Source organism: Pseudopipra pipra, chromosome 5 (genome assembly GCF_036250125.1).
Source record: "Pseudopipra pipra isolate bDixPip1 chromosome 5, bDixPip1.hap1, whole genome shotgun sequence".
NCBI lineage: Eukaryota > Metazoa > Chordata > Aves > Passeriformes > Pipridae > Pseudopipra > Pseudopipra pipra.
In genome coordinates this window covers 75295788-75321119 of record NC_087553.1, presented here as the reverse complement: position 1 = coordinate 75321119, position 25332 = coordinate 75295788, and the positions used below count along the sequence as shown (strand labels likewise).

The window sequence follows — 25332 nt, the reverse complement described above, 5'->3', positions numbered from 1 at the left end:
GGGGTCCCCATGTCGGGGAGGGTGTCCCCAGCTCGGGGCCGGGCTGGGGGTCCCCCAGCCCCCCCCGGGAGCCGCAGCCCCCGGCCGGGCGCGGGGTCAAACATTAACCGGGGCGGGTTAACTGGTCACCGATTGTCCCCGCCGGGCCGGGCGGGGCCCCCCCGCGCCGCCCCCCAGCACAAAACCGGGGGTCCCGCGGCCTCCCAGCAGCTTGGGAGCCCCCCGGAGCCACCATGAGGAGCCTCCAGGAGGTGAGTGCGGGCAGGGGGGGCCGGGGCCACTTACCTGGGGGGGCAGACACACCCCACATTTGGGGTCAGCCCCAGCACCCCAAACCTGGGGGGCAGACACAGTGTGTCACCCCACATTTGGGGTCAGCCCCAGCACCCTAAACCTGGGGGACAGACACAACTGTGTCACCCCACATTTGGGGGTGGGACAGACCTACCTGTGTCACCCCAAATCTGGGGGGCAGACAGTGTCACCCCACATTTGGGGGGGACAGACCTACCTGTGTCACCCCAAACCTGGGGGGCAGAGGAGACCCCTCAGTGACATCCTCCCTGCAGTGGAGATGTCACCCCATGAGGGACCTGCCCCATGGGGACACCACCCCGAGGGGGTCCCAGTGCCATGGGGGACCACTCCCAGGGGACTCCACCCCGAGGGGGTCCCAGCCCAATGGTTACCCCCCAAGCAGGAGGGGGGTCCCGCAACCATGGGGAGCTGCTCTCTACCCCCCAGGCAATGGTGGGGGGTCAGTGCCAGCCCTGGGGGGCTGCAGGGTCTGGGGGGGTCCCACAGCACCCCTGGGGCTGTGCAGGGACCCCCACAGGGTCCAGAGCTGCTGCCCCCACCTAGTGGCACCCTGGGCTGGAACCCACCTCGGGACCAGGGGCAGCACCCCTGGGTCCCCTCTGTGCCTTGGGGGAACAGTGTGGGACAGTGTGGGACAATGTGACAGTGTGTGAGAGTGTGTGACAATGTGACAGTGTGGGACTGGGGTGACAATGTCAGTGTGTGACAGTGTGGGACAATGGGTGACAATGGGTGACAATGGGTGACAATGGGTGACAATGGGTGACAATGTGAGTGTGTGATAGTGTGACAATGTGTGACAATGTGAGTGACAGTGTGTGACAACGCGTGATTTTGTGGGACACTGTGACTCTGATGGTCTGTGACACTGTGTGACACCGTGTGACCCTGTGACCCCACACAGCACCAGGTGACCCCGTGTGTCCAGGTCTTCCCTGGGTGCCGCTGTCCCCTTGTCCCTGACCACCGGTCCCTGACCCCTTGTCCTGTCCCACGGTGCTGAGGCCAGAGGGCAGGATGGGACCCCTGAGCCCCTTCTGCCTGTCCCTGCCCCTGTCCCCTGCCCCTGTCCCTGGCTGGGGGACAGGACAGGACCCCTGAGCCCCCCCTGTCACCCCTCAGGGCCCCGACCCCTCTGAGGAGCCCAAACCCGGCAAGGACAAGTCCGAGTTCAGGAACTACACGGTGAGTTTGGGGGGTCCCAGGGGATCCCACGTGGGGAGGGGGGCTCAGGGGGGCTCAGGGGGGGGCCAAAACCGGGTGGGGTGTCAGGGGGAGCCTGCATAAGGGTCCTGGGGGTCCTATGGTGTGAGGTGAGTGCTGGGGGTCCCGTGGGTGCCGGGGTCCCACAGTGAGTCCCTGTGTCCCCGTCTGTCCCCAGTGGCCACACTGGGGGTCCCACCCTGGGCTGGGAGCAGCTGGGAGAGCCCTGGGGGTCTCTGCCATGCCAGGCTGGGGTGGGGGGACACTGGGGGGTTCCCCTTGCTCTCCGGACCCCCCTGACCCCCCCGTTCTCCCCCCACTGCCCCACAGGAGGGGAAGCTGATCGACCGCGTGTACCACACGTACCTGCTCATGCACACACACCAGACCGTGGACTTCGTCCGCAGGAAGGTGGGAGTCCCCGGTCACCCTGTGTCCCCCCCGGTCACCCTGTGTCCCCCCCGGTCACCTTGTGTCCCCCCCAGGGTCACCCTGTCCCCCCCAGGGCCGGCCTGTCCCCCCTGGGGTCCCCACAGCAGGGGGGTGTCACAGCCCTCCCACCCTGCACCCCAAATCCAGCCCCGGTGCCCCGTCCCAGCCTGTTCGGGGGGACACTGAGGGGCACCCGTGCCCCCAGCCCCACGGGGGGCCCCGGGGGGGTGCCGGGGGGTGCCTCGGTGTCCCCAGAGCCGGGTGTCCCCAGAGAGCCCAGTACGGGCCGTGCTCCCTGCGGAGGATGAGCGTGATGGAGGCGCTGGAGCTGCTGGACCAGCTGGTGGACGAGTCGGACCCCGACGTGGATTTCCCCAACTCCTTCCACGCCTTCCAGACGGCCGAGGGGATCCGCCGGGCACACCCCGACAAAGGCACGGCCACACCCCCCCTCCGTCCCCTCCCAGCCCCGCAGGGTCCCGTCCCGGGCGTGACAATCTCACTCACCTGCAGACTGGTTCCACCTCGTGGGGCTCCTGCACGACCTGGGGAAGGTGCTGGTGCTCTTCGGGGAGCCCCAGGTGAGTGGGATGGTGGGGAGGGGGCACGGGGGAGCCCCCCGTGTCGGGGGAACCCTCCGGGGGCCGTTGTGACCGCCGTGCCCCCCGCAGTGGGCGGTGGTGGGGGACACCTTCCCGGTGGGCTGCAAGGTGCAGAGCTCGGTGGTCTACGGGGACTCCACCTTCCACGACAACCCCGACACCAAGGACCCCCGCTACAGGTGAGCCCGGGGGGTGCTGGGGGCGGGGGGCTGCACCCCAGGGCCCGGCCGGGGTCCAGAGGGGGGGTCCAGCCTCTCACCCCCCACCCCCCTCCATCCCCAGCACCGAGTGTGGGATGTACCAACCTGGCTGTGGGCTGGAGAACGTCCTCATGTCCTGGGGCCACGATGGTGAGCCGGGGGGGCCGGGGGCGTCCCCTCCTCGGGGAAGGGGCCCCCACCCCCAAACGGGGCACTGACCCCCCAGGAGGGCCGTGCTGCCCCCACACTGCCCCCTTTGCCTGGGGGTTGGAGCCCTCGGTATGGGGCAGGGGCTGCAGCTCCCCGGGGGGCGGCTGTGGCTTTCAGGGGGGGCTGCCCCTCTCGGGGTGCCCCCCCGGTGGGGGTCCAGCCCCTCCCCACACGCCGCCCCCTCCCCAGAGTACATGTACCAAGTGATGAAGTTCAACAAGTTCGCCCTGCCCAAGGAGGTGAGCTCAGACCGGGGGGCACCTGGGGGGACAGGGACCCCCCGTGGGGGTTCGGGGGTGTGGGGCGGGGCCCCCCAAACCCGGCTGGCACGTCCCTGTCCCCCCCCAGGCCTTCTACATGATTCGCTTCCACTCCTTCTACCCCTGGCACGCGCACGGGGACTACGGGCACCTCTGCTCCGAGGAGGACCGGCGCATGCTGCCCTGGGTCCGCGAGCTCAAGTGCGTGCCCGGGGGGCACCGGGGGCTCAGCTGAGCCCCCCGGGGCTGGGGGAGGGGGGGCGAGGGTGCACCCACGGCCTGACCCCCCTTGTGCTCCCCCAGCAAGTTCGACCTGTACACCAAGCAGGAGGAGCTGCCCGACGTGCAGCAGCTCCGCGGGTACTACCAGTCGCTCATCGACAAGTACTGCCCGGGGCAGCTCTGCTGGTGACCCCCAACCCTGCCAGGACCACCCTCCACCCTGCTGGGACCCCACCGGGCCCCTCACCCGCAGCAGCACCCAGCACCTCCCCCAGACCCCACCGTGGGGGCTCCCCAATAAACCTGCTTGTGCCGCACCCCCCGGGCCAGTCACCTCCCCCCCCCACAGGGGGTCACCCCAGGTACGGGGGGGCAGGACAGGGCCCAGGAGCCCCCCAAATCCCAGGAGAGCCGTGGGGCTGGAATGTCAAAGGCTTTATTTAGAAAATTATAGGAAACCTCTGGACCTCTGAGCTTGGGGCTGAGCCGGGGGGGGAAGCGCGGGATGGGCAGAGCCCATCGGGGTGGGGGACACGGGGGGGAGCCACCCCAAACTGCCCGGGGGGCACCTGAGGGGCTGGGCAGGGTAAGGAGGAGGGTTGGCACTGCCCAAACTGCTCTATCCTGCTGGCAAGGAGCCCCCCATCTGTGCTGAGCACCCCCAGCCACATCGAACCCCCCTGTCCTTGCGGGGCCCGGAGGGGTCCCCGGGCAGTGGGGAGGGGTCCCCAGCGGTCCCCAGGCTGTGGGGAGGGGTCCCCAAGGGCTTCCTGGGTAGCGGGGAGGGGTCCCCGGCAGTCCCTGGGCTGCAGGGAGTGCTCCCCAAGCAGTGGGGAGGGGTCTCCAAGAGATCCCTGGGCAGTGGGGAGGGGTCCCCAGTGGTCCCCAGCTGCAGGGAGGGGTCCCCAAGGGGTCCCTGGGCACTGGGGAGGGGTCCCCAGTGGTCCCCGGGCCGCAGGGAGGGGTCCCCAGGCTGCAGGGAGGGGTCCCCAGCAGTCCCCGGGCCGCAGGGAGGGGTCCCCAAGGGGTCCCTGGGCAGTGGGGAGGGGTCCCCAGCTGTCCCCGGGCCGCAGGGAGGGGTCCCCAAGGCAGTGGGGAGGGTCCCCCCGCATGGCCACACCGTGCTGAAGGCACTGGGGGGAGAACAGCGGGAGCCCCCCGGGGCGGGGCTCAGCTGACACCCCCCACCCAGGGCCCCCCCGGGGCTGGCACACGGGCGGGGGGCTGCGGGTGCTACTTCTTCTTCTTGGGGCCGGGCCGCCCCTCCCCGTGGCCCTCGCCCCCCGCCCGGCCCCGCCCCTCTCCCCGCACCCCGTTGCGCTCCCCCCGCTCCCCCCGGGCCTTGTGGCGGGCGGGGGGCGGCCCCCCCCGTGCCCGGGGGCCCAGGGCCCGCAGCACCCCCACGGTGGCGGCCACCAGGTAGAGGGTCCAGAGCAGGGCGGGGCCCGAGAAGGGCCGGGCCAGGCCCCGGACCCAGCCCAGGAGCCGCGGCAGGGCCGCCTCCGACCGGCGCCGCACGGGGGGCTTGTCCTGCGGGAGACAGCGGGTCAGGGCCAGGGAAGGGGGCAGGGAAGGGGGCAGGGGCCAGGGGAGATGAGGAAGGGGGGTCAGGGGTGAGGGAAGGGGGTCGGAGGAGGTTGGGGTGAGGGAAGAGGGGGGTCAGGGGTCAAGGAGGGGGATCAAGGTTAGGGAAGGGTGTTGGGGTGAGGGAAGGGGGTCAAGGGGTGTCAGGGGCAAAGGAAGGGATGGGGAGGGCAAAGGGAAAGGGAAGGGGAGTTGGGGTCAGGGAGAGAGTGAGAGGCGAAGGATGGGAGGCTGGGGGCATGGGAAGGTGAGGGAAGGGGGCTCAGGGGCCATGGAGAAGATCAGGAGGAAGGCAGGGGCATCAGGGGTGAGGAAAAGGGGCTCAGGGGCCAGGAAGGGGGGTCAGGGGTGAAGCAGGGGGGTCAGGGGCCAGGTGGGGGTATGAAGGAAGGGGGTCAGGGGTGAAGCAGGGGGGTCAGGGGCCAGGTGGGGGTATGAAGGAAGGGGGTCAGGGGCCAGGGAGGGGGCTCAGGGGCCAGGGAAGGGGGATCAGGGGTGTTGAAAGAAGGGGGTTCAGGGCCCAGGAATGGGGTTCAGGATCGAGGCAGGGGGATCAGGGGCAGGGAAGGAAGGGGGGTAGGGCCCAGGAAGGAGGATCAGGGTGCAGGGAGGGGGTTCAGGATCAAGGCACTGGGATCAGGGGCATGAAGGAAGGGGGGCAGGGCCCAGGGAGGAGGATCAGGGTGCAGGGAGGGGGTTCAGGATCAAGGCACTGGGATCAGGGGCATGAACGAAGGAGGGCAAGGCCCAGGGAGGAGGATCAGGGTGCAGGGAGGGGGTTCAGGATCAAGGCAGGGGGATCAGGGGCACGAAGGAAGGAGGGCAGGGCGCAGGGAGGGGGTTCAAGGCCCCCCCAGCCCACCTTGAGGCCGTGCTGGCTGAGCAGGCTCTCCAGCGTGGGGTCTCCCAGGGACACGGTGGGGAAGAACTCCTGGACGTGCTGCCGCCGCCACCACGGCGCCGGGCCCGGGCTGGGGAGGGGCAGCTCAGCTGAGCCCCCACATCTCACCCCCAAACCACTGGGGGTTTGGGGTGCAGGGGGCCCCGTCCCCGCTCACCTGCCCTCCGAGGGGCCCGTGAACCAGTACTTGTAGAGCTGGGCCCGCAGGAAGGTGGGCGGGCGGGCGCTGAACGGGTACCGGGACTCGTCCACCTGCACCAGCCGGATCACTGCGGGACAGCCAAACAGTGGCACCCAACACTGCTGCAGGGGGACACCCCAAACCACCACAGGGACACCCCAAACCACCACAGGGACACCCCAAAACAAAGGAGGGACAACCCTGAGCCTCCACATGGACACCCTGAAATGCTGCAGGGGGACACCCTGAACCTCCATGGGGACATCCTGAAATTCTGTGGGGGGACACCCCTAAACGCTGCAGGACACCCCAACTGCCATGGGGCCACTCCAAACTGCTGGGACACCCCAAACTGCTACAGGGACACCCAAAACCACTGCAGCAACACCCCAAACTGCCACAGGGACACCCCAAACTGCTGCAGGGACACCCCAAACGAACCACAGGGACACCCCAAACTGCCACAGGGACACCCCAAACTGCCACAGGGACACCCCAGACTGCTGCAGGGACACCCCAAACTGCCACAGGGACACCCCGAACTGCCACAGGGACACCCCAAACTACTGCAGGGACACCCAAAACCACTGCAGGGACACCCAAAACCACTGCAGGGACACCCAAAATGAACCGCAGGGACACCCCACCTGTCACAAGGACACCCCAAACTGCCACAGGGACACCCAAAACTGCCGCAGGGACACCCCAAACTGCTGCAGGGACACCCAAAAAGAACTGCAGGGACACCCCAAACTACTGCAGGGACACCCAAAATGAACCGGAGGGACCCCCCCAAACTGCCACAGGGACCCCCCAAACTGCCACAGGGACCCCCCAAACTGCTGCTGCGGGGGGACATCCCAAACCACTGCAGGGACACCCCCCAAAGTGCTGCAGGGGGACAACACCACAGCCCACTGTGAGCACACCCCGACCACCACGGGGACGCCCCGATCCGTCCCCAGAGCCCCCCGGGCCCCCCGCCCTGTGCCCCCCGTGCCCCCCTGGCCCTCACCATCACGCTGGCCCTGCAGCAGCCGCAGCACCAGGGCGCTGAACCAGGGGCTGCCGTGGTGGTGCCCCAGGGCAGCGAACCAGAGCTGCCAGTCCAGGCGGGGCTGGTGCGGGGCCACCACGGCCGGCGCCGCGCTCACGTTCCCGGGCTTGTACATGAACTCGATCTCCTGCGGGATGGCAGCGGCTGGCACCGGGATATGGAGCCCCCCACCCACCCCCAGAGTCACCAGTGCCCACCCCGGGGGCTCCAGAGGGGAACGAGCCAGGGGGAAGCTTCCAGGGGAAGGTGGCCCATGGCACGGGGGTGGACCTGGGTGGTCTGTAAGGTCCCTTCCCACCCAAACATCCCGGGATTCTGTGACAGGGACACCTCACAGCCCCGGGCAGCGTTCCAGGGGGAAACGGGGCAATGTGGGAAAGGGTGGCAGGAAAACCGCCCGGCAGGGAAAGGACCTGGGGGTGGCTCTAGAACCAGGGAACAAGTGACAGGACAAGAGGAAACGGCCTCAAACTGTGCCAGGGGAGGTTTAGGCTGGATATCGGGAACATTCCTGGAAGGGACTGTCAGACATGGGAAGGGGCTGCCCAGGGCAGGGGTGGGGTCCCCATCCCTGGAGGGATTTCCAAGCCCTGTGGATGTGGCAGTTGGGGACACGGCTCAGCGGGGGCCTTGGCAGCGCTGGGGGAGGGTTTGGCTTCCACCCCCCGTGCCCATCCCGTGCCCGCCCCACGCTCACCGTCCAGCTGTGCCCGTCGTAGCTGCCCTCCAGCACCACCTCGGGCCGCCCCCCGACGCCCGTCATCCTGCGGAACAGCCCGTAGGAATTCACCACCTGGAACCGCTCCACCGCCCCGAACAGCCGGTGGACGCCGGGCCACAGCTTCCCGTTGGACTCGTGCTCGATGTAGGTGAAGGGCACCTGGCGGGGGCAGGAGGGGGCTGTCACCGCGGCTCGGGGGGTCCCCCAGAGCCCCCCACACCCCGACCCCTCACCAGGCTGACGGCGAACAAGCTGACGGTGGCCGTGGCCATGATGGCCCACTGGAGGGTGGCCCAGAGCTTCCAGAAGCATCCACGGACACAGGCACAGCTGGGGGGCACGAATGGGGCGTTCAGGGGACAAAGAGGCACCACCCCCCGGTCTGGGGGGGCTCCAGCTGTGAGCTGAGGGGTTCAGAGCCCCCCCATGCTGTGCTTGACTGCTCCAACACTCCCAACTCCCGGAGCTGCATCACCCTCTTCCCAGCTCCCAGAGCCCCCTCCCAGCTCCCCCAGCACCCAGGGGTCTCCCACACCCTCAGGGCACCCCGGGGGTCCCCAGTGCCCCCCGACACCCACCGGTACATGGCCAGCAGGATCTCCCAGGACAGGGACAGGAAGGCCACCCCCACCAGCGGCAGCGTCACCGTCCGCAGCCACGTCGTGAACTCGTGGTAGGTGAAGGCTGGAGCCAAGGGAAAGCTGTGGCATCAGGGAGGGGCTTCTCCAGCCCCCCAGGGTGGGGGCTGAGGGGTCAGCAGCCCCCCTGGACATACCCACTTTGGAGTCCAGCAGCTTCTTGTCCCAGTTGATCTCCAGGCCGAAGTACTGCACGGTCCAGTAGAGCAGGAGCCCGTAGGTGTTGAGCTCCAGCAGCGTGGCCAGCACAGAGCCCAGGCTGGGGGGCCAGGCTGGGAGGGTTGGGGGGCTCAGAGCTGGGCTGGGAACCCCCCCAAACCTCCCTGAGCCCTCCCAGGGTGTCCCATGGGGGTGGGGAGGGGCCGTGCTGGCAGCAGCTCCCACAGTGGAGCCACAACGTCACCTGTCCCCTGTCCCCTCCTCACCCCAGAAACGACCAGCCCCCCCCAACCCGGGGGTCCTGGGGGTCTCACCGCTGCCCTGCCGCTTCTTGGGGCGCCCCAGCCAGCGCCCCACGTGCTCCTCGTCCAGCAGGGAGAAGGCCAGGACGATGGTGAGCGCGTTGAAGAAGTTGTAGTTACCCGTGAGGATGATGAGCACCTGCAGCAGGACCTGGGGGGGAGCAGGGGTGGGGTGGGGGGGTCACAGGGCTGGGGGGGCACGGGGCTGGGGGGCAAAGAACACTGGGCACCCCCCCCAGCACCACCATCCCATCCCCCAGTGACAGCAGAGCGAGGAGCCGACCCCCAGCCTCTGGGGAGACCCCCTGGGCACCCCCCAGCATGAGAGGGGGCCTGGGGGGCTCACAGGGCTGGGGGGTGATGGAGACAGAGGGCAGAGGACACTGGACATCCCTCCAGCAGCAGCACGGCCACCCCACATCCCACTGCCCACAGAGAGCCAACCCCCTGCCCGAGGGGAGTCCCCCTGGAGACACCCCTGCACGAGGGGGGCTCAAGGGGGTCACAGGGCTGGGGGGCAGAGGACACTGGGCACCCCAACACCACCAGCACCAGCACGGCCACCCTGTGTCCCAGTGCCCACAGAGCGAGGAGCCAACCCCCAGCCCCTGGGGAGCCCCCCCGGGGTCCCCTCAGCACGAGGTGTGGCATAAGGGGGTCCCGGGGGTCCCAGAGCTGAGGGGGTCATGGGGCTGCAGAGCAGAGGGCACTGGGCACCCCCCCCACCACCATCAGTGGCACAACCACCCCCTCTCCCAGCACCCCCACAGCCAGGAGCCCACCCCCAGCCCCGGTGGGCCCCTTGGTGACCCCCCCACCCCGGGGGTCCCTCGGTGCCCCCTCCCCACCTGGCAGTAGAAGGCGAAGAGGCGCAGGCGGCGCAGGGGCGTGAAGAAGAGCACGGGCACGGCCACCTCGATGACGTAGGTGGCCACCACGCTGAGCTTCTGGAACCACACGGGCAGCTGGTGGGCGAGCCAGGCCCCCGGCGTGGGGATGCACTGCGTCTCGTAGTGGTACGTCAGCGCTGGGGGCACGGGGGGCTCAGGGCAGGGGCAGCCCCCAGGGAGCAGGGCCCAGCGCCCCAGAGCACAGGGCTGCCCGGGGGGCACGGCCTGGGGCAGGGGCTGCCATCCCCTCGAGTGTGGGGGCACGGCTGTGCCCCCCCAGACCTGCAGCCCCTCACCTGTGAGCCCCCCACAAACCCACCCCCCTGACCTGTGAGTCCCCAAACCCACCCCGCCTCACCTGTGAGCCCCCCTGACCTGTGAGCCCCCAAACCCACCCCCCTGACCTGTGAGCCCCCCACAAACCCACCCCCCTGACCTGTGAGCCCCCCAAACCCACCCCCCTCACCTCTGAGCCCCCCTGACCTGTGAGCCCCCAAACCCACCCTGCCTCACCCGTCAGCCTCCACAAACACCCCCCTGTGAGCCCCCCAAACCCACTCCCCTTACCTGAGCCCCCCCAAACCCACCCCTCCCTCACCTGTGAGCCCCCCAAACCCACCCCCTCGCACCTGTGAGCCCCCAAACCCACCCCCTCACCTGTGAGCCCCCCAAACCCACTGCCCCTCACCTGTGAGCCCCTAAACCCCCCCCTCACCTGTGAGCCCCCAAACCCACCCCCCTGACCTGTGAATCCCCAAACCCACCCCCTCACCTGTGAGCCCCCAAACCCACTGCCCCTCACCTGAGCCCCACAAACCCACCCTCCTCACCTGTCAGCCCCCCAAGCCCACCCTCCTCACCTGTCAGCCTCCACAACCACCCCCTCCATGAGCCCCCCAAACCCACTGCCCCTGACCTGTGAGCCCCCAAACCCACCCCCTCACCTGTGAGCCCCCAAACCCACCCCCTCACCTGTGAGCCCCCAACCCCCCCACCTGTGAGCCCCCAAACCCACTCCCTCACCTGAGCCTCCCAAGCCCACCCCCTGACCTGTGAGCCCCCAAACCCCCCCCTCACCTGTGAGCTCCCAACCCCACCCCCTCACCTGTGAGCCCCCCAAACCCACCCCCTCACCTGAGCCCCCCAAACCCACCCCCTCACCTGTGAGCCCCCAAACCCACCCCCCTCACCTGTGAGCCCCCCAAACCCACTGCCCCTCACCTGTGAGCCCCTAAACCCCCCTCCACCTGTGAGCCCCCAAACCCACCCCCCTCACCTGTGAGCCCCCAAACCCACCCCCCTCACCTGTGAGTCCCCCAAACCCACTGCCCCTCACCTGTGAGCCCCCAAACCCACCCCCCTCACCTGTGAGCCCCCAAACCCACTGCCCCTCACCTGAGCCCCCCAAACCCACCCTCCTCACCTGTCAGCCCCCCAAGCCCACCCTCCTCACCTGTCAGCCTCCACAACCACCCCCTCCATGAGCCCCCCAAACCCACTGCCCCTGACCTGTGAGCCCCCAAACCCACCCCCTCACCTGTGAGCCCCCAAACCCACCCCCTCACCTGTGAGCCCCCAACCCCCCCCACCTGTGAGCCCCCAAACCCACTCCCTCACCTGAGCCTCCCAAGCCCACCCCCTGACCTGTGAGCCCCCAAACCCCCCCCTCACCTGTGAGCTCCCAACCCCACCCCCTCACCTGTGAGCCCCCCAAACCCACCCCCTCACCTGAGCCCCCCAAACCCACCCCCTCACCTGTGAGCCCCCAAACCCACCCCCCTCACCTGTGAGCCCCCCAAACCCACTGCCCCTCACCTGTGAGCCCCTAAACCCCCCTCCACCTGTGAGCCCCCAAACCCACCCCCCTCACCTGTGAGCCCCCAAACCCACCCCCCTCACCTGTGAGTCCCCCAAACCCACTGCCCCTCACCTGTGAGCCCCCAAACCCACCCCCCTCACCTGTGAGCCCCCAAACCCACCCCCCTCACCTGTGAGCCCCCCAAACCCACTGCCCCTCACCTGTGAGCCCCCAAACCCACCCCCTCACCTGTGAGCCCCCAAACCCCCCCCCTCACCTGTGAGCCCCTAAACCCCCCCCCACCTGTGAGCCCCCAAACCCACCCCCTCACCTGTGAGCCCCCAAACCCACCCCCTCACCTGTGAGCCCCCAAACCCCCCCCCTCACCTGTGAGCCCCCAAACCCCCCCCCTCACCTGTGAGCCCCCAAACCCACCCCCTCACCTGTGAGCCCCCCAAACCCACCCCCTCACCTGTGAGCCCCCCAAACCCACTGCCCCTCACCTGAGCCCCCCAAACCCACCCCCTCACCTGAGCCCCCCAAACCCACTGCCCCTGACCTGTGAGCCCCCAAACCCACCCCCTCACCTGTGAGCCCCCAAACCCACCCCCTCACCTGTGAGCCCCCAAACCCCCCCCCTCACCTGTGAGCCCCCAAACCCACCCCCTCACCTGTGAGCCCCCAAACCCACCCCCTCACCTGTGAGCCCCTAAACCCCCCCCTCACCTGTGAGCCCCCACCAGGTGGGGCAGCGGCTGCTCAGCTTCACGACCCCCGAGGCGAACATGAGGCGGAAGAGGAGCCACCGCACCCCCCAGAAGGTGACGGGGTCGTGGGGTCTCCAGGAGGGGGACCCCCCCCTCAGCAGGCGCAGGGGGGCCACGAGCACGGCCAGGAACCCCGTCTCCAGCAGCAGGCTGTCCCTGGGGGGGTACAGAGCTGAACCCCCAGTGCCACGCACCCCTCAGGGCCTGTCCTGCCCCCCTCGGGGGAGACAGACCCCCCCCTACATGGGGCTGGGGACTCCGGCTCCTTGTGCCCCCCGTCCCACTGTGTCCCCTGGCCTTGTCCCCCAGAGCCCCCCATATCCCCCCCCTGGTCCCAAGAGCCCCCCACACCCCCTGCCCTGGTCCCAAGAGCCCCTGTCTCACCGTGCCCCTCATCCCAGTGCCCTGTGCCCCCTGCCTGGTCCCCAGAGCCCCTGTCCTGCCAAGCCCCCATCCCTGACCCCCAGAGCCCCCATCCTGGTCCCCAGAGCCCCTGTCCTGCCAAGCCCCCATCTCTGACCCCCAGAGCCCCCATCCTGGTCCCCAGAGCCCCCCACACCACTGTGCCCCTTGCCCTGCTCCCCAGAGCCCCCATCCTGCTGTGCCCCCCCACTGTGGTCCCCACAGTCCCCCACCCCCTTGTGCCCCCTGCCCAGCACCCAGAGCCCCCATCCTGCTGTGCCCCCCACCCTGGGGGCTGCAGGGGGTGCAGGACATCTCCCCCAGCTCCGAGCCCCCCACAGCCCCCCCAGAAGGCCCAAAGGATGGGGGGTCTGACTCACCACTGGAAGTACAGGAAGACCTGTCCCACCTGTGGAGAGGGAGCGGGGGGTGAGTGGGGCAGGTTTGACCCCCAGACCCTTCCCCACATGGAGAGTGGTGGGCACAGCCCCCCCTGGCCCCCCCCAGCTCCTTTCCCAGCACGGGGCTCCAGGCCAATCCCAAGGAGCCGTGGGAACAGCAGCACTGGGATCACAGCCCGGGAATGCTCGGGGGGAGGGGGGGGTCCCGGGGGGGCCATTCCACACTGGGAGTGTTCCCTGCCCACAGCCCAGCCCGGGGGAGGAGCAGGGATGTGCTTCCAGGGATGTGCTTCCAGGGATGTGCTTCCAGCATTGCCGTAAAAGGGAGTGAGGAGGGAAGGGAGTGAGGAGGGAAGGGGCCCAGAACAGCCAGAGCCACACCGGGATACAGAATTCCAAGGGGACAGCCCCCACCCTGGGAGGTGACGATTCCCTACCCCAGGGGGGGATGGCCAAACACGGGTGATTTATCCCTCTGTAATTCCCTGATTCCAGAGGGAAGATAAACCCTCCTCCTCCCCCCACAGCAGCCGGCTCTGACTCACTGGAGCTCCCGGGGTGGCAGGAGGGAGGATTCATGGAATCATGGAATGGTTTGGGTGGTAAGAGACCTTAAATCCCATCCCAGTCCAAATCCCTGCCATGGGCAGGGATACCTTCCACTGGATCAGGTAGCTCCAAGCCCTGTCCAACCTGGCCTGGAGCTGGAGAGGGACTTGGGACAAGGGATGGAGGGACAGGACACAGGGAATGGCTTCCCAGTGCCAGAGGGCAGGGTTAGATGGGATATGGGGAAGGAATTGTTGGCTGTGAGGGTGGGGAGGGGCTGGAATGAATCTCCCAGAGAAGCTGTGGCTGCCTCTGGATCCCTGGAAGAGTCCAAGGCCAGGCTGGAGCAACCTGGGCTAGTGGAAAGTGTCCCTGCCCCTGGGGCTGGATTGGGACGGGACTAAAATTCCCTTCCTGCCCAAACCTTCCTGGGATTCCCTGACTGTATCTCCCAACGCCTTCCCCAGCCCCACGAGGGAATCTGAGCACACCAGGAGCTCACAGGACGGTGCCACCCCCCTCCAGGGACCCCCCCCAGCCCCTCACCTGGTAGAGGGACAGGTAGAGCACCCGGAGCAGGGCGAAGACCAGGCAATCCCGCATGGACTCGCACAGCAGGGCTCCGAGGGACGCCAGGATGCCCACCAGGCACAGCAGCTCCATGCCCTGCTCCGTGTCCAGCCCCAGGCGCGGGCTGAGCCACAGCAGGGTGGGGGAGTCCCGGAGCTGCTCCCACAGCCCCTTCCCGCTGAGCCGCAGCACCCTGCGGGCCGGCAGGATCCCCTCCCTGCCGTACAGCCCTGCAACGGGAGCGCCAGTCAGGCATTCCCAGGAAAAGCGGGGCGGCGCGGCCGGGAGCCCCCCGGCAGCACCTCGGCCTCATCCCTGCGGCACCTCCGGCTCGTCCATGTGCTGACTGGGGGGCTCCGGGCTGTCCCCATCCCAGCTTCCCAGCTGGAACCGGGAGCCAGTGGGCAGAGCCCGGGTGCAGCCCAGGGGCTGCCACAGCCAGCCCGGCCACGTGGACAGAGGTGACCCCTCTGCCTGCTGCGGGCAGGGGGCTGGGGGGCCCAGGGGGGGCCCGAGCACCCCCCGGACCCCTGAGGAGGGTGGAGGGGGCAGAGGAGCTGCTCCCCAGTAGTCCTGGTCTTCCCAGTAAGGGAGAGATCAGGTTATGGGGAGGGAAATAGGATGGCAGGGGCGGCCCTGCGGCCCCGAGGGGGTCTGTCAGCCCCGTCCCGGCTCTGTCCCGGCTCCACCGGCCCCGTTCCAGCCTTTATCCCAACTCCACCAGTCCCACTCCCGACTCCACTGGTCACGTCCCGGCTCTACTGCTCCCACTCCCAGCTCTATCCCAGTTCTACTGGCCCGTTCCAGCTCCATCCCGGCTGCATCCCAGTTCTACCTGCCCGTGCAGCTCTATCCCGGTTCTATCGGACCCGCCCCAGCTCTGTACCGGCCCCATCCCTGGCTCCATCCCGGTTCTACCGGCCCCATCCCTGGCTCCATCCCGGCTCTACCGGCCCCATCCCTGGCTCCATCCCGGCTCTACCGGCCCCGTCCTGGCTCTCTCCTGGTTCTACCTGCCCCATCCCCGGCTCTATCCCGGTTCAATTGGACCCGTCCCGGCTCTGTACCGGCTCCATTCCGGCTCCACCGGCCCCATCCCTGCTTCTATCCCGGTTCTACCGGACCCGGCCTGGCTCCATCCCGGTTCTACTGGACCCCTTCCAGCTCTATCCCCGTTCTGTTGGACTCCTCCCAGTTCTGCCCCGGCTCCATCCCGGTTCTACCGGACCCGTCCCAGCTCCGTCCTGGCTCTGTCCCGACTCTCCCGTCCCCATCCCGGCTCCACCGGCCACGTCCCGCCCATCCCGACCCTCCCGACCCCCGACCCCTACCCCCCCCAGCCCCATCCCGGCGCTGCCCGGGCCCTCCCCCGCGGCCCCCGACTGTCCCTCCCCCCGCGGTACCGGGGATCTGCACGTAGAGGGAGCCGAAAGCGGCCACATAGACGGCGGCCAGCCCGGCCAGGAACAGCGCCCGCGGCCGCGCCGCCTCCGCCATGGCGGCCCCCCCTGAGCCCCCGCGGCGCGCAACGATGACGTCACGGCGCGGCGCGCGCGGGAAACGCGAACATGGCGGCGGGGAGCGAGCAGTGAGGGGGAGAGAGGGGAGGGAGAGAGAGGGGATGGAGAGAGGGGATGGGAGAGAGAGGGGATGGAGAGAGAGGGGATGGAGAGAGGGGATGGGAGAGAGAGGGGATGGGAGAGAGAGGGGATGGGAGAGAGAGGGGATGGGAGAGAGAGGGGATGGGAGAGAGGGGATGGAGAGAGAGGGGAGGGGAGCGGGGAGGGGATGGGAGAGAGAGGGGAGTGAGGGGGAACGGGAACTAGGGTTGTGATTCGGGATCGGGATTGGAGTCGGGATTGGGGATGGGATCTGGTTGGGGATAGGGATCGGGACTGGGATCGGAGTTGGGAGTGGCGTCGGGACCGGAACTGGATCTGGATCAGAATCGGGATCAAGGTTGGGATAAGGACTAGAGTTGTAATCCGCGGTCGAGATTGTGATGCGGTCGGGATTGGGATCAGGATCAGGGGCAGGATCATGGTCGGGGGTCAGAATCAGGGTTGGGAATGCGGTCGAGAGTGGGATTGGGTCGGGGTCGGGATTGAGGTTGGGATCCGGGGTTGGGGTCGGTCTGGGGAGTGGGGTTGGAATTGGGGTCGGGATTGGATGGGGGTCAAGGTTGGAGTCAGGGTCGGGATTGGGGTTGGGATCGGGATCAGGGTCAGGGTCGGGGTTGTGACCCCGGGTTGGGATTGGGATTGGCGTCAGGACTGGGTCAAAATCAGGATTGGGGTTGGTGGCAGGGTCTGGATCAGGGTCAGGAACAGAACTGGGGTTGTGATCCATGGTTGGGATTGGGAGTGGGGTCTGGGTGGGGTTGGGATTGTATCAGAGTGAGGATTGGGGCTGGGATCGGGATTGGGATCAGGATCAGGGTCAGGATTTTCCAGCCTCAGTGATCCCACATCACCTGAATTGCTGCCTTTCCGTTGAACTCAGCTGATCTGGGATTCCTGCCCCAGCTCTCCCGGGATCCCACTGACCTGCCCCCATCCCCTGTCCGGAGCTGTTTGGTCTGAGCCCCCCCGGGTGTCTCCGCCGGGATCCCGCCATGGAGGAGGTGGAATCGCGATTCCTGCACCTGCTCCAGCCCATCCGGGACCTCACCAAGAACTGGGAGGTGGACGTGGCCGCCCCAGCTCGGGGAGTACCTGGAGGAGGTAACGGGGGGCTCCTGGCCCCGTCCCCCTCCCTTCCACCCCCACATCCCCCTGGGACTCAGCCTGTCCGTCCCTGCCCTTCCCAGCTGGATCAGATCTGCATCTCCTTCGACAACGGGAGAACCACCATGAACTTCACGGAGGCGGCGCTGCTGATCCAGGGCTCTGCCTGCATCTACAGCAGGAAGGTGAGCACCCAGGGGGGCCCTGCTGCAGCCCAGGCCCATTCCACGAGCCCTGAGCTCCGTGGGGTCACCCTGGAATCCCCCCCTTGGCTTTGAGAGACCCGAGTTAAATGATTAACGGGAACAAAGGGATTTACCCTTCCTAAATTTAATTCCTTTGTAGGTGTTGGCAGCCCGGGAAAGGGCAGGGATTTTGCTGTTCTTCCATTTTTCTGCAGAGGGTGGGATATAAAATCTTATTTCCTCGTAAAATCACGGGATGGTTTGGGTTGGAAGAACATTAAAGCCCATCCAGTACCAATCCTCTGCCACGGGCAGGAACACCTTCCACTAGACCTTTCAAACTAGCTTTGGAAAATTCCAGGGATTTCCCCAAATCTGGCCTCAGGATGGCTGAAACAGGGAAAAGAACAACAAGAATTCATGGAATTGAACTCCAGCTGTCCTGAGATAATGGGAGGTGGGGGGAGGGTGGTTCATCGGGTGGGGTAGCTTTCCTGGAAGCTGCTCCCAACCTTTCCCAGCTCCAGGTGCTGTTTTCCAGGTGGAGTACCTGTACATGCTTGTCTGCCAGGCACTTGACTGCATCTCCAATAAAAAGTAAGTGGGAATTTCCCTTCCAGAGGGAGTTTTGCTGGGGCTGCTGCCCCATGGAAACACTGCTGTGGGTCTCTGCCTCGGTGCTCCCATCATCACTGGCCATTCCCATTCCCATTCCCTTCCCATTCCCAATGAGATCTGGTGGCTCCTGCATGATTGGCCATTTTTAGTTGTTTATTTTTACCTGCCACGTGCAGTTTGTCTCCAGCAGCTCTGCCTTGTGTCCCACAGTGTGGATCTGCAAAAATCATGGGATTACAGAATCCTGGAGGTTGGAAAATCCCTCTGGGCCCATCGAGTCCAACCAAGGCACTGCCAAGGCCACCCCTGACCATGTCCCCAAGTGCCACATCCACAGGGCTTTGAAATCCCTCCAGGGATGGGGACTCCACCCCTGCCCTGGACAGCTGTGCCAGGGCTGGACAGCCCTTTCCATGAGGAAATTCCTCCTGGTGTCCAACCTGACCCTCCCCTGGCCCAGCCTGAGGCCGTTTCCCCTTGGCCTGTCCCTTGTTCCCTGGCAGCAGAGCCCGACCCCCCCCGGCTCCCCCCTCCTGGCAGGGACTTGCAGAGCCAGAAGGTCCCCCCCTGAGCCTCCTTTGCTCCAGGATGAGCCCCCCCAGCTCCCTCAGCCCCTCCTGCTGCTCCAGACCCTTCCCAGCTCCCTTCCCTTCCCTGCACACGCTCCAGCCCCTCCAGGTCTTTCCTGTCTGAGGGCCCAGAACTGCCCCTGGGATTCGGGGTGTGACCTCCTGCTTCTCCCCACCCCTTCAGCCCCCTCTCCCACCCGTCCCGTGGATCCTGACCACGTTTTTCCCTCAGGAGGGAGAAGCTGCCCACCTCCCTGAGACCCGACGGCCGGGACGACGATGCCACCTTCACAGACGTGCAGGAGCAGGTGAGGGGGGTCCTGTGGCCCGTGTCCCCCTGCCCTGCTCCTGTGGGACCCCTCGGTGGGAATGTCCCCTTTCCCCCTGCCCTGCTCCTGTGGGACCCCTCGGTGGGAATGTTCTGGATCCCCCTGCCCTGCTCCTGTGGGATCCCTCGGTGGGAATGTTCTGGATCCCCCTGCCCTGCTCCTGTGGGATCCTTTGGTGGGAATGTCCCCTTTCCCCCTGCCCTGCTCCTGTGGGATCCCTCGGTGGGAATGTCCTGTGACCCCTGCCCTGCTCCTGTGGGATCCCTCGGTGGGAATGTCCCGTGTCCCCCTGCCCTGCTCCTGTGGGATCCCTCGGTGGGAATGTCCCCTTTCCCCTGCCCTGCTCCTGTGGGACCCCTCGGTGGGAATGTTCTGTGTCCCCCTGCCCTGCTCCTGTGGGAACCCCTCGGTGGGAATGTTCTGGATCCCCCTGCCCTGCTCCTGTGGGATCCTTTGGTGGGAATGTCCCGTGTCCCCCTGCCCTGCTCCTGTGGGATCCCTCGGTGGGAATGTCCCGTGTCCCCCTGCCCTGCTTCTGTGGGACCCCTCGGTGGGAATGTCCCGTGTCCCCCTGCCCTGCTCCTGTGGGACCCCTCGGTGGAATGTCCCGTGTCCCCCTGCCCTGCTCCTGTGGGACCCCTCGGTGTGCCGGGGGTGACACTGCCGTGGCTCTCCCGGCAGTTCCTGTCCCTGGATGACATCAAGGACACCAGCCAGGCCAGCGTGGACATGAGCAGCAATCAGCGGCCCAGTGTAAGAGGGACCCGTCTCCTTTCATATCCCTCCCTGTGGAAGGGTTTTCCTGGGTGAATCCCAGGGCCATTCCAGCAGGAGTGGTGGCCTTGGGGACAGTGACACCCTGTGCCAGGGCCTTTCCCAGGCTCCTTCCCATATTCCCTTACCCTGCCAGGCTGTGAACGTCGTTCCCTTGACCCCATGTCTCTGGTCCCCCCGGAAGAGATGGAGAAGAAGGAAAACCCCCTGCTGAGGTGCCACCACCCCCCCAGCCACCTCTGGGTGGGGGGACTGTGTCCCCCCATTGCTGGGGGGTTCCCCCTCCTCTGCTCCAGCTGGGATCCCTGGGTTAGAGTGTCCTGTGTCTCCTCTCCTGCTCCAGTCGGGACCCTTGGGTGGGAGCACCCAACGTCCCCCTCCCCTGCTCTATTCGGGATCCCTCAGTCCCTCAGGATAAGCCCCATGGCTGCACAATTCCTGTTGGGATCTGCCTCTGGTGGGAGGCAGGAGGGTCCCAGGGATGTGCAGGGCAATCCAGACAGGACCGTGCCGGTGAAAGGGCTGGGGTGAGCCCAGGCTGGAGCAGGGGGGCTTTAGGGACCCCCCAGCCTGGTGAGGGGGGTCCCTGACAGGATGTTCCCGCAGCCTGAGAGGGGAGGTCCTGGCGAGCCGGAAGGATTTCCGGATGAACACCTGCACCCCCCACGCCACGGGAGCGTTCCTGCTGGAGCTGGCAGGGCTCTCCCCCACACACCTGCAGGAGCAGCGCCTGGGCAGCCCCAGGAGAGCCACAGGTACCTGGGGGGCTCCGGGGGGGTGTCTGTGGGGGGGCCACTCACCTCTCACTGTCACTTGTCGCTGTGCCCTGGCAGAGCTCCGGGATCTGGTCCTGGTGTGGGAGCATCCGAGTGCCAGCGTGGCTCCAATCCGGGCACTGAGCTTCTCTGAGGAGGCAGGTGAGCGGTGTCACCTGGCTGAGGGGGATCCAGGTGGTTGTCCTTGTGTCCATGTGTCTGTCTGGGAATGCTGGAGAGGAGGAGGGTGAGGAGAGACACCTGCCAGGAGGGGGGAGCCGGGGGGGGGTCGGGCTCTGCTGCCAGGGAACAAGGGCCAGGCCAAGGGGAAACGGCCTCAGGCTGGGCCAGGGGAGGGTCAGGTTGGGGCTGAGGAGGAATTTGTTGCTGGAAAGGGTGGTGAGGCCTTGGCAGGGGCTGCCCAGGGCAGGGGTGGAGTCCCCATCCCTGGAGGGATTTCAAAGCCCTGTGGATGTGGCACTTGGGGACGTGGGTCAGGGGTGGCCTTGGCAGTGCCTTGGTTGGACTCCATGGGCTCAGAGGGACTTTCCAACCCAACCAACTCCATGATTCCCTTCTCCTGCCCTCTGGTGCCCCTCGGCCCTGGCAGGAGAAGCACCCAGGGAATTCTTTGGTAGCCAGGCTGGAAGCCTCCAGAAGCCTCTCCAGCCTCTGCCTGTTCCCCCCCAGGTGCTGCAGACCAGATGATGACAACGACATTCCCGGGGCCCTGGGGGACGACGTGGAAGTGACTCTGGCCCCGAATGAACACATTGAGGCACAGAGGGTCCGTGTGGGCAGGGCTTGGGGGGCTGCCCCTGCTCCTGCCCTGGAGCCCCTCACTCCTTCCCTGGGCCCTGGAATCCCCTCGCTCCTTCCCCCACATCCCTTCGCTCCTTCCCCGCCACTCCTCACTCCTTTCCCAGAGCCCCCCCCCTCCTTCTGCAACCTCTGGACCCCCAGAGCCCCCAGCCCTGCAGGTACCAGCCCTCACTGTCCCTCTCTGTGTCCCAGAGTTCACCCCGGACACGGGGATACGTCCTGCGGGAGAAACCCCCCCAGCCAGGACCCAGAGCCCACAGCAAGGTAAGGGGGGCCTGGAGCGGGGGGCTCTGGAGTCCAGGTGGGATGTGACCCCCCCCCAGGACAGTGGGGGGATCCCAGGGGATCTGTGCTCCATCCTCACCCCTGTGCCAGGAGGTGCCAGATCCGTGGCAGAGCCTCGACCCCTTCGGAGACTCCGAGGAGAAGCCGTTTAGGAAAGGTAATTTTTGGGAGGGGTGCCGGGGAAGGGGGGGGTGCTCCAGGGGGGTTGGGGTGCAGGGACAGCACAGCTCGGCTTCCTGGCCCACAGCAGCTCATTCCCAGCCCCGTGGAGGGGCCTTCCTGGCCCACAGATGGTCATTCCCAGCCACACATCCCTTAGCATTCCCAGTCCCACAGCGGGTCATTCCCAGTCCCACAGCGGGTCATTCCCAGCCCCACGAAGGTCATTCTCAGCCACGTGTCCCTCAGTGTCCCCTTCCCATGACAGGTCATTCCCAGCCCCATGACATCCAGAGGGATGTGGGAAGGGGCCCCTTCCCATCCCGGCCCCTCGGGGTGGCCGTGCCCCCAGTGCCATTGTGTCACCTGTGTCACCTGTGTCACCTGCAGGGAGGCCCTTCCTGATGTCCGCAACCTGGACGACATGGTGGGAGGCAAGAGGAAGAGGAGGGGCCCGAGGAAGCTCCAGGACTTCATGAGGTGGTTCTCTGCAGCCTGTGAGTGGTTCCCACGGGATCCTGCCGGGATCGGAATTCAGGAGGATTTAAAAACCCGGAGGGATTGAACAGCCCCGTGGATGTGGCACGTGGGGACGTGGGCAGGGGTGGCCGTGGCAGTGCTGGGGGGACTCCACGGGCTCAGAAGGCTTTTCCAACCTCAACAATTCCATGGATTTGCCATCCAGTGATTCCCAATCTCTTCCCCCCAGACAACAACGTCACAGACAGCCGGAAAACCAGGAGGAAAGGCCCCACCTTCGCAGGTGAGGGGGGCACGTGGCACAGGTGGCACCCTCAGGGTGGAATCTCCCACAGTCCCCAGTCCCAGGGGAGACCAGGGCCTGGATTCTGCAGTGGGGGGAGGATGGAGGGGAAGGGCACCCCAAAACCGTGCAAGGCGAGCCTGGGAAGGCCCCCCCAGACCATGGTGTGCCGGGGGGGCTCTGCTGGGTGCGGGTGCTCTCCAGATCCGTGTTCCCCATCCCTGTGTCCCGGCAGACCTGGAAGTGCTGTACTGGCGGCAGCTGAAGGAGCGGCTGGCGGCACAGAGGAAGCTCAGGAGCCAGGGGGTGAGTGGGCTGGGGGGTAAATTGGGGGGCAGAGGGACACCAGCCCCCCCCCCCGGGGCTCTGGAGGTCTTCAGGGTGTGCTCAGGGCTGTTCCCCTTCCTCCAGGAGCCACTGTGGGAGCCAGAGCTGGAGCAGGAGCGTGGGGCTGACTGCGACCAAGGGGCAGGTACTGGCACCCCAAATTCCCCCCTCCAAGGGCTGGGGGGGGCCCAGGGGGCACTGAGGGGTCTCCCCATCCCAGCAGATGATGCTTTTGTGGAGCATGAGGATGTGGAGGAGGATGTGGAGCCCGAGGTGCCAGAGGAGCTGGGAGAAGGATCCCTGGGTGAGCTGCTGATCCTCCCCCAGATTCCCCACCCCATCTGTCCCTGGCAGGTCCCCTGTGCCCCCCAAAGGTGTGGGGGTGTAGTTGTGTGCTGTGCCCCCTGCCCCCACCGTGACCCCCTTTTCCCACAGACTCCCCGGAGCTGGGATACGAGGAGCTGGTGCGCAGGAACGTGGTAGGTGCCAGTGTGGGGAGGGGGGGTGCTCCCAGAGGGTTGGGGTACCCCCCAAAGGGTTGGGGATGCCCTCAGGAGGGTCGGAGAGCCCCCAAAGCATTGGGGTGTCCCCTGAGGGTCAAGGTGCCCCCAGGAGGGTGGGGTGACCCCCAGAGTGTTGGGGTCTCCCTGGGAGGGTTGGGGTGCCCCCAGGAGAGTTGGGGTGTCCCCTGAGGTTTGGGGGTGCCCCCCTGCACTGCCCTGTCCCCACAGGAGCTGTTCATGGCCAGCTCCCAGAAGTTCGCGCAGGAGACGGAGCTGTCCCAGCACATCCGGCGCTGGGAGGAGCGGATAGAGCCACTGCTGCAGGAGCAGGCATGGACCCCGGGGAGGGCAGGGACCCCCAGGGCTGGGGCAGGGACCCCCAGGGCTGGGGCAGGGACCCCCGGGAGGGCAGGGACCCCCAGGCTGGGGCAGGGACCCCCAGGGCTGGGGCAGGGACCCCCGGGAGGGCAGGGACCCCCAGGGTTGGGGCAGGAACCCCCGGGAGGGCAGGGGCCCCCAAGGCTAGGGCAGAGACCCCCGGGAGGGCAGGGACCCCCAGGAGGGCAGGGACCCCCAGGAGGGCAGGGACCCCCAGGGCTGGGGCAGGGACCCCCAGGGCTGGGGCAGGGACCCCCAGGGCTGGGGCAGGGACCCCCAGGGCTGGGGCAGGGACCCCCGGGAAGGCAGGGACCCTCAGGGCTGGCACAGGGACCCCAAGGGCTGGCACAGGGACCCCTGGGAGGGCAGGGGCTGGGACAGAGACCCCCAGGGCTGGGGCAGAGACCTCCAGCTGGGCAGGGACCACCAGGGAGGGCAGGGGGACACAGGGGGCTGGGGTGGGCAGGGACTGGGATGGGCAGGGATCACCCAGGGAGGGCAGGGATCCCCAGACAGGACACTGGGGACAGGGGGCTGAGGTGGGCAGGGAAGAGGTTGGGCAGGGAGGGCAGGGACTCCATGGGTGGGACAGTGGGGACAGGGGGCAGAGGCAGGCAGGGACTGTGGTGGGCACGGACCTCCTGGGGAGGGCAGTGCCCCAGTGGGGCCCTGGCAGCCCGTCCCTGCCCGCCCTGACGTGCCCCCCGTGCCCGCAGGAGGCCCGGGCGCCCTTCGACATGCGGGAGTACGGGCTGGCCCTGGCGGGGCGCTGCGGGGGGCTGGGGCGGTGGCACTCCCTCGCCAGCCTGGTGGCCGGGCAGCCCCCCTTCGAGGTGTGCCGGTACCTGCTGGCCTCGCTGCAGCTGGTAAGGACTCGGGGGGGGGGCCGAGGGGGTCCCCGGGTGCGCGGGACCCCCGCCCACCCCCGTGCCCCCCTCCCCAGGCCAACGACGGGGTGGTGGAGCTGGAGCAGGACGAGGGGCTGGAGGCGGCGCTGGACACGGCGCGGCTGCGGCTGCTCACCCTGCGCCCCGCCCACGAGAGGTTCCAGGGCTTCCAGCCCCCCTCCCTCAGGGACCCCCACCCCCAATAAACCCCCCGTGTGCAGGAGCAGCCGTGGAGAGTGAGGGAAAGGTGTCTTTGGTGGGGGGTGGCGGGGGCTGGTACGGGGGCTGTTGGGGTCGCTCCGCTCACCTGCCTGTGGGGTGCCACCCCAGGGGACAGTCCTGGGGACTGCCTGGGGTCCCTCTGCCCACCTACCCCTGTTCTCCCTCCTTGTGGGGAGGGTCCTGGCAGCTCCAGGGTGTGGGGTCCTCCCTCCCCACAGGACAGTCCTGGGGGACTGCAGGTGGGAGGGGTCACTCCACAAACCTACACAAGGCCTCCTTCCTCGTGGGGAGGGTCCAGGGGGGCTAGAGGGGTCACCTCACTCACCTGCTCCTGCTCTCCCTCCTCATTAGGAGGGTCCCTGGGGGGCTGCAGGGGGTGGAGGGGGCAGTCACTTCACTTACCTTCACAGAGCCCCCCAACCAGTCCTGGGGGCAACAGGGGCTTTGAGGGCCCATCCACCCACCTACCTGCGGTCTCTCCTGGGGGGCCACAGTGGGGTCTGTTAGGAGTCCCTCCCTCCCTCTGGGATACTCCTGGGGGGCACTGGGGCCTATTGGGGGTCCCTCCCTACCCCTGGGACACGCCTGGGGAGCACCAAGGTCTCTCAAAGGTCGTTTCCTGGTCCCAGAACACACCTGGGACACACTGAGATCTGTCAGGGG

At 67.5% G+C, this 25332-nt stretch overlaps 3 protein-coding genes and 1 long non-coding RNA gene across 4 annotated transcripts; 2 read left to right on the top strand and 2 right to left on the bottom strand.

Annotated features, from left to right (window-relative positions):
- Window positions 1–153: 153 nt before the first annotated feature.
- On the top strand, window positions 154–3764 carry MIOX (myo-inositol oxygenase). The gene is made up of 10 exons (XM_064656876.1): window positions 154–251; window positions 1441–1503; window positions 1852–1932; window positions 2225–2387; window positions 2467–2534; window positions 2625–2734; window positions 2838–2905; window positions 3155–3204; window positions 3314–3426; window positions 3529–3764. Exons 1-10 carry the CDS (start codon window positions 234–236, stop codon window positions 3635–3637), a joined length of 843 nt encoding a protein of 280 aa, XP_064512946.1. The 5' UTR covers window positions 154–233; the 3' UTR covers window positions 3638–3764.
- Window positions 3765–3867: 103 nt separating this feature from the next.
- Window positions 3868–15874, bottom strand: LMF2 (lipase maturation factor 2). Its single transcript, XM_064656819.1, has 14 exons — window positions 15771–15874; window positions 14344–14597; window positions 13228–13256; window positions 12405–12601; window positions 9839–10017; window positions 9003–9141; window positions 8667–8801; window positions 8470–8575; window positions 8125–8221; window positions 7868–8050; window positions 7129–7297; window positions 6090–6201; window positions 5894–6002; window positions 3868–4977 (listed from the first exon to the last, which is right to left on the bottom strand). The coding sequence occupies exons 1-14, from the start codon at window positions 15862–15864 to the stop codon at window positions 4681–4683; spliced, it is 2100 nt and encodes a 699-aa protein (XP_064512889.1). The 5' UTR covers window positions 15865–15874; the 3' UTR covers window positions 3868–4680.
- On the top strand, window positions 15826–24673 carry NCAPH2 (non-SMC condensin II complex subunit H2). The gene is given in 24 exon segments (XM_064656894.1): window positions 15826–15955; window positions 16870–17065; window positions 17067–17090; window positions 17177–17278; window positions 17820–17875; window positions 18698–18773; window positions 19476–19547; window positions 19705–19723; window positions 19726–19783; window positions 20175–20376; window positions 20431–20492; window positions 21023–21110; window positions 21338–21409; window positions 21521–21587; window positions 21980–21994; window positions 21997–22086; window positions 22299–22352; window positions 22588–22658; window positions 22764–22824; window positions 22903–22983; window positions 23115–23158; window positions 23411–23512; window positions 24277–24426; window positions 24504–24673. Coding segments are annotated over 23 exon segments (1800 nt in total). The 5' UTR covers window positions 15826–15955; window positions 16870–16981; the 3' UTR covers window positions 24654–24673.
- Window positions 18030–22058, bottom strand: LOC135415229 (uncharacterized). The gene is made up of 3 exons (XR_010431017.1): window positions 21965–22058; window positions 20369–20555; window positions 18030–18113 (listed from the first exon to the last, which is right to left on the bottom strand). It is a non-coding gene; the product is annotated as an uncharacterized LOC135415229 (long non-coding RNA).
- Window positions 24674–25332: the final 659 nt, after the last annotated feature.

Coding starts and splice junctions, on each gene's coding strand:
- MIOX (XM_064656876.1), top strand. Junction 1,504..1,851: donor CCGAGTTCAGGAACTACACG/GTGAGTTTGGGG, acceptor ACTGCCCCACAG/GAGGGGAAGCTGATCGACCG. Junction 2,535..2,624: donor TGCTCTTCGGGGAGCCCCAG/GTGAGTGGGATG, acceptor TGCCCCCCGCAG/TGGGCGGTGGTGGGGGACAC.
- LMF2 (XM_064656819.1), bottom strand. CDS start 15,864: ATGGCGGAGGCGGCGCGGCCGCGGGCGCTGTTCCTGGCCGGGCTGGCC. Junction 8,222..8,469: donor ATCCTGCTGGCCATGTACCG/GTGGGTGTCGGG, acceptor CGTGCCCCCCAG/CTGTGCCTGTGTCCGTGGAT. Junction 6,202..7,128: donor GCTGCAGGGCCAGCGTGATG/GTGAGGGCCAGG, acceptor GCTGTCCCGCAG/TGATCCGGCTGGTGCAGGTG.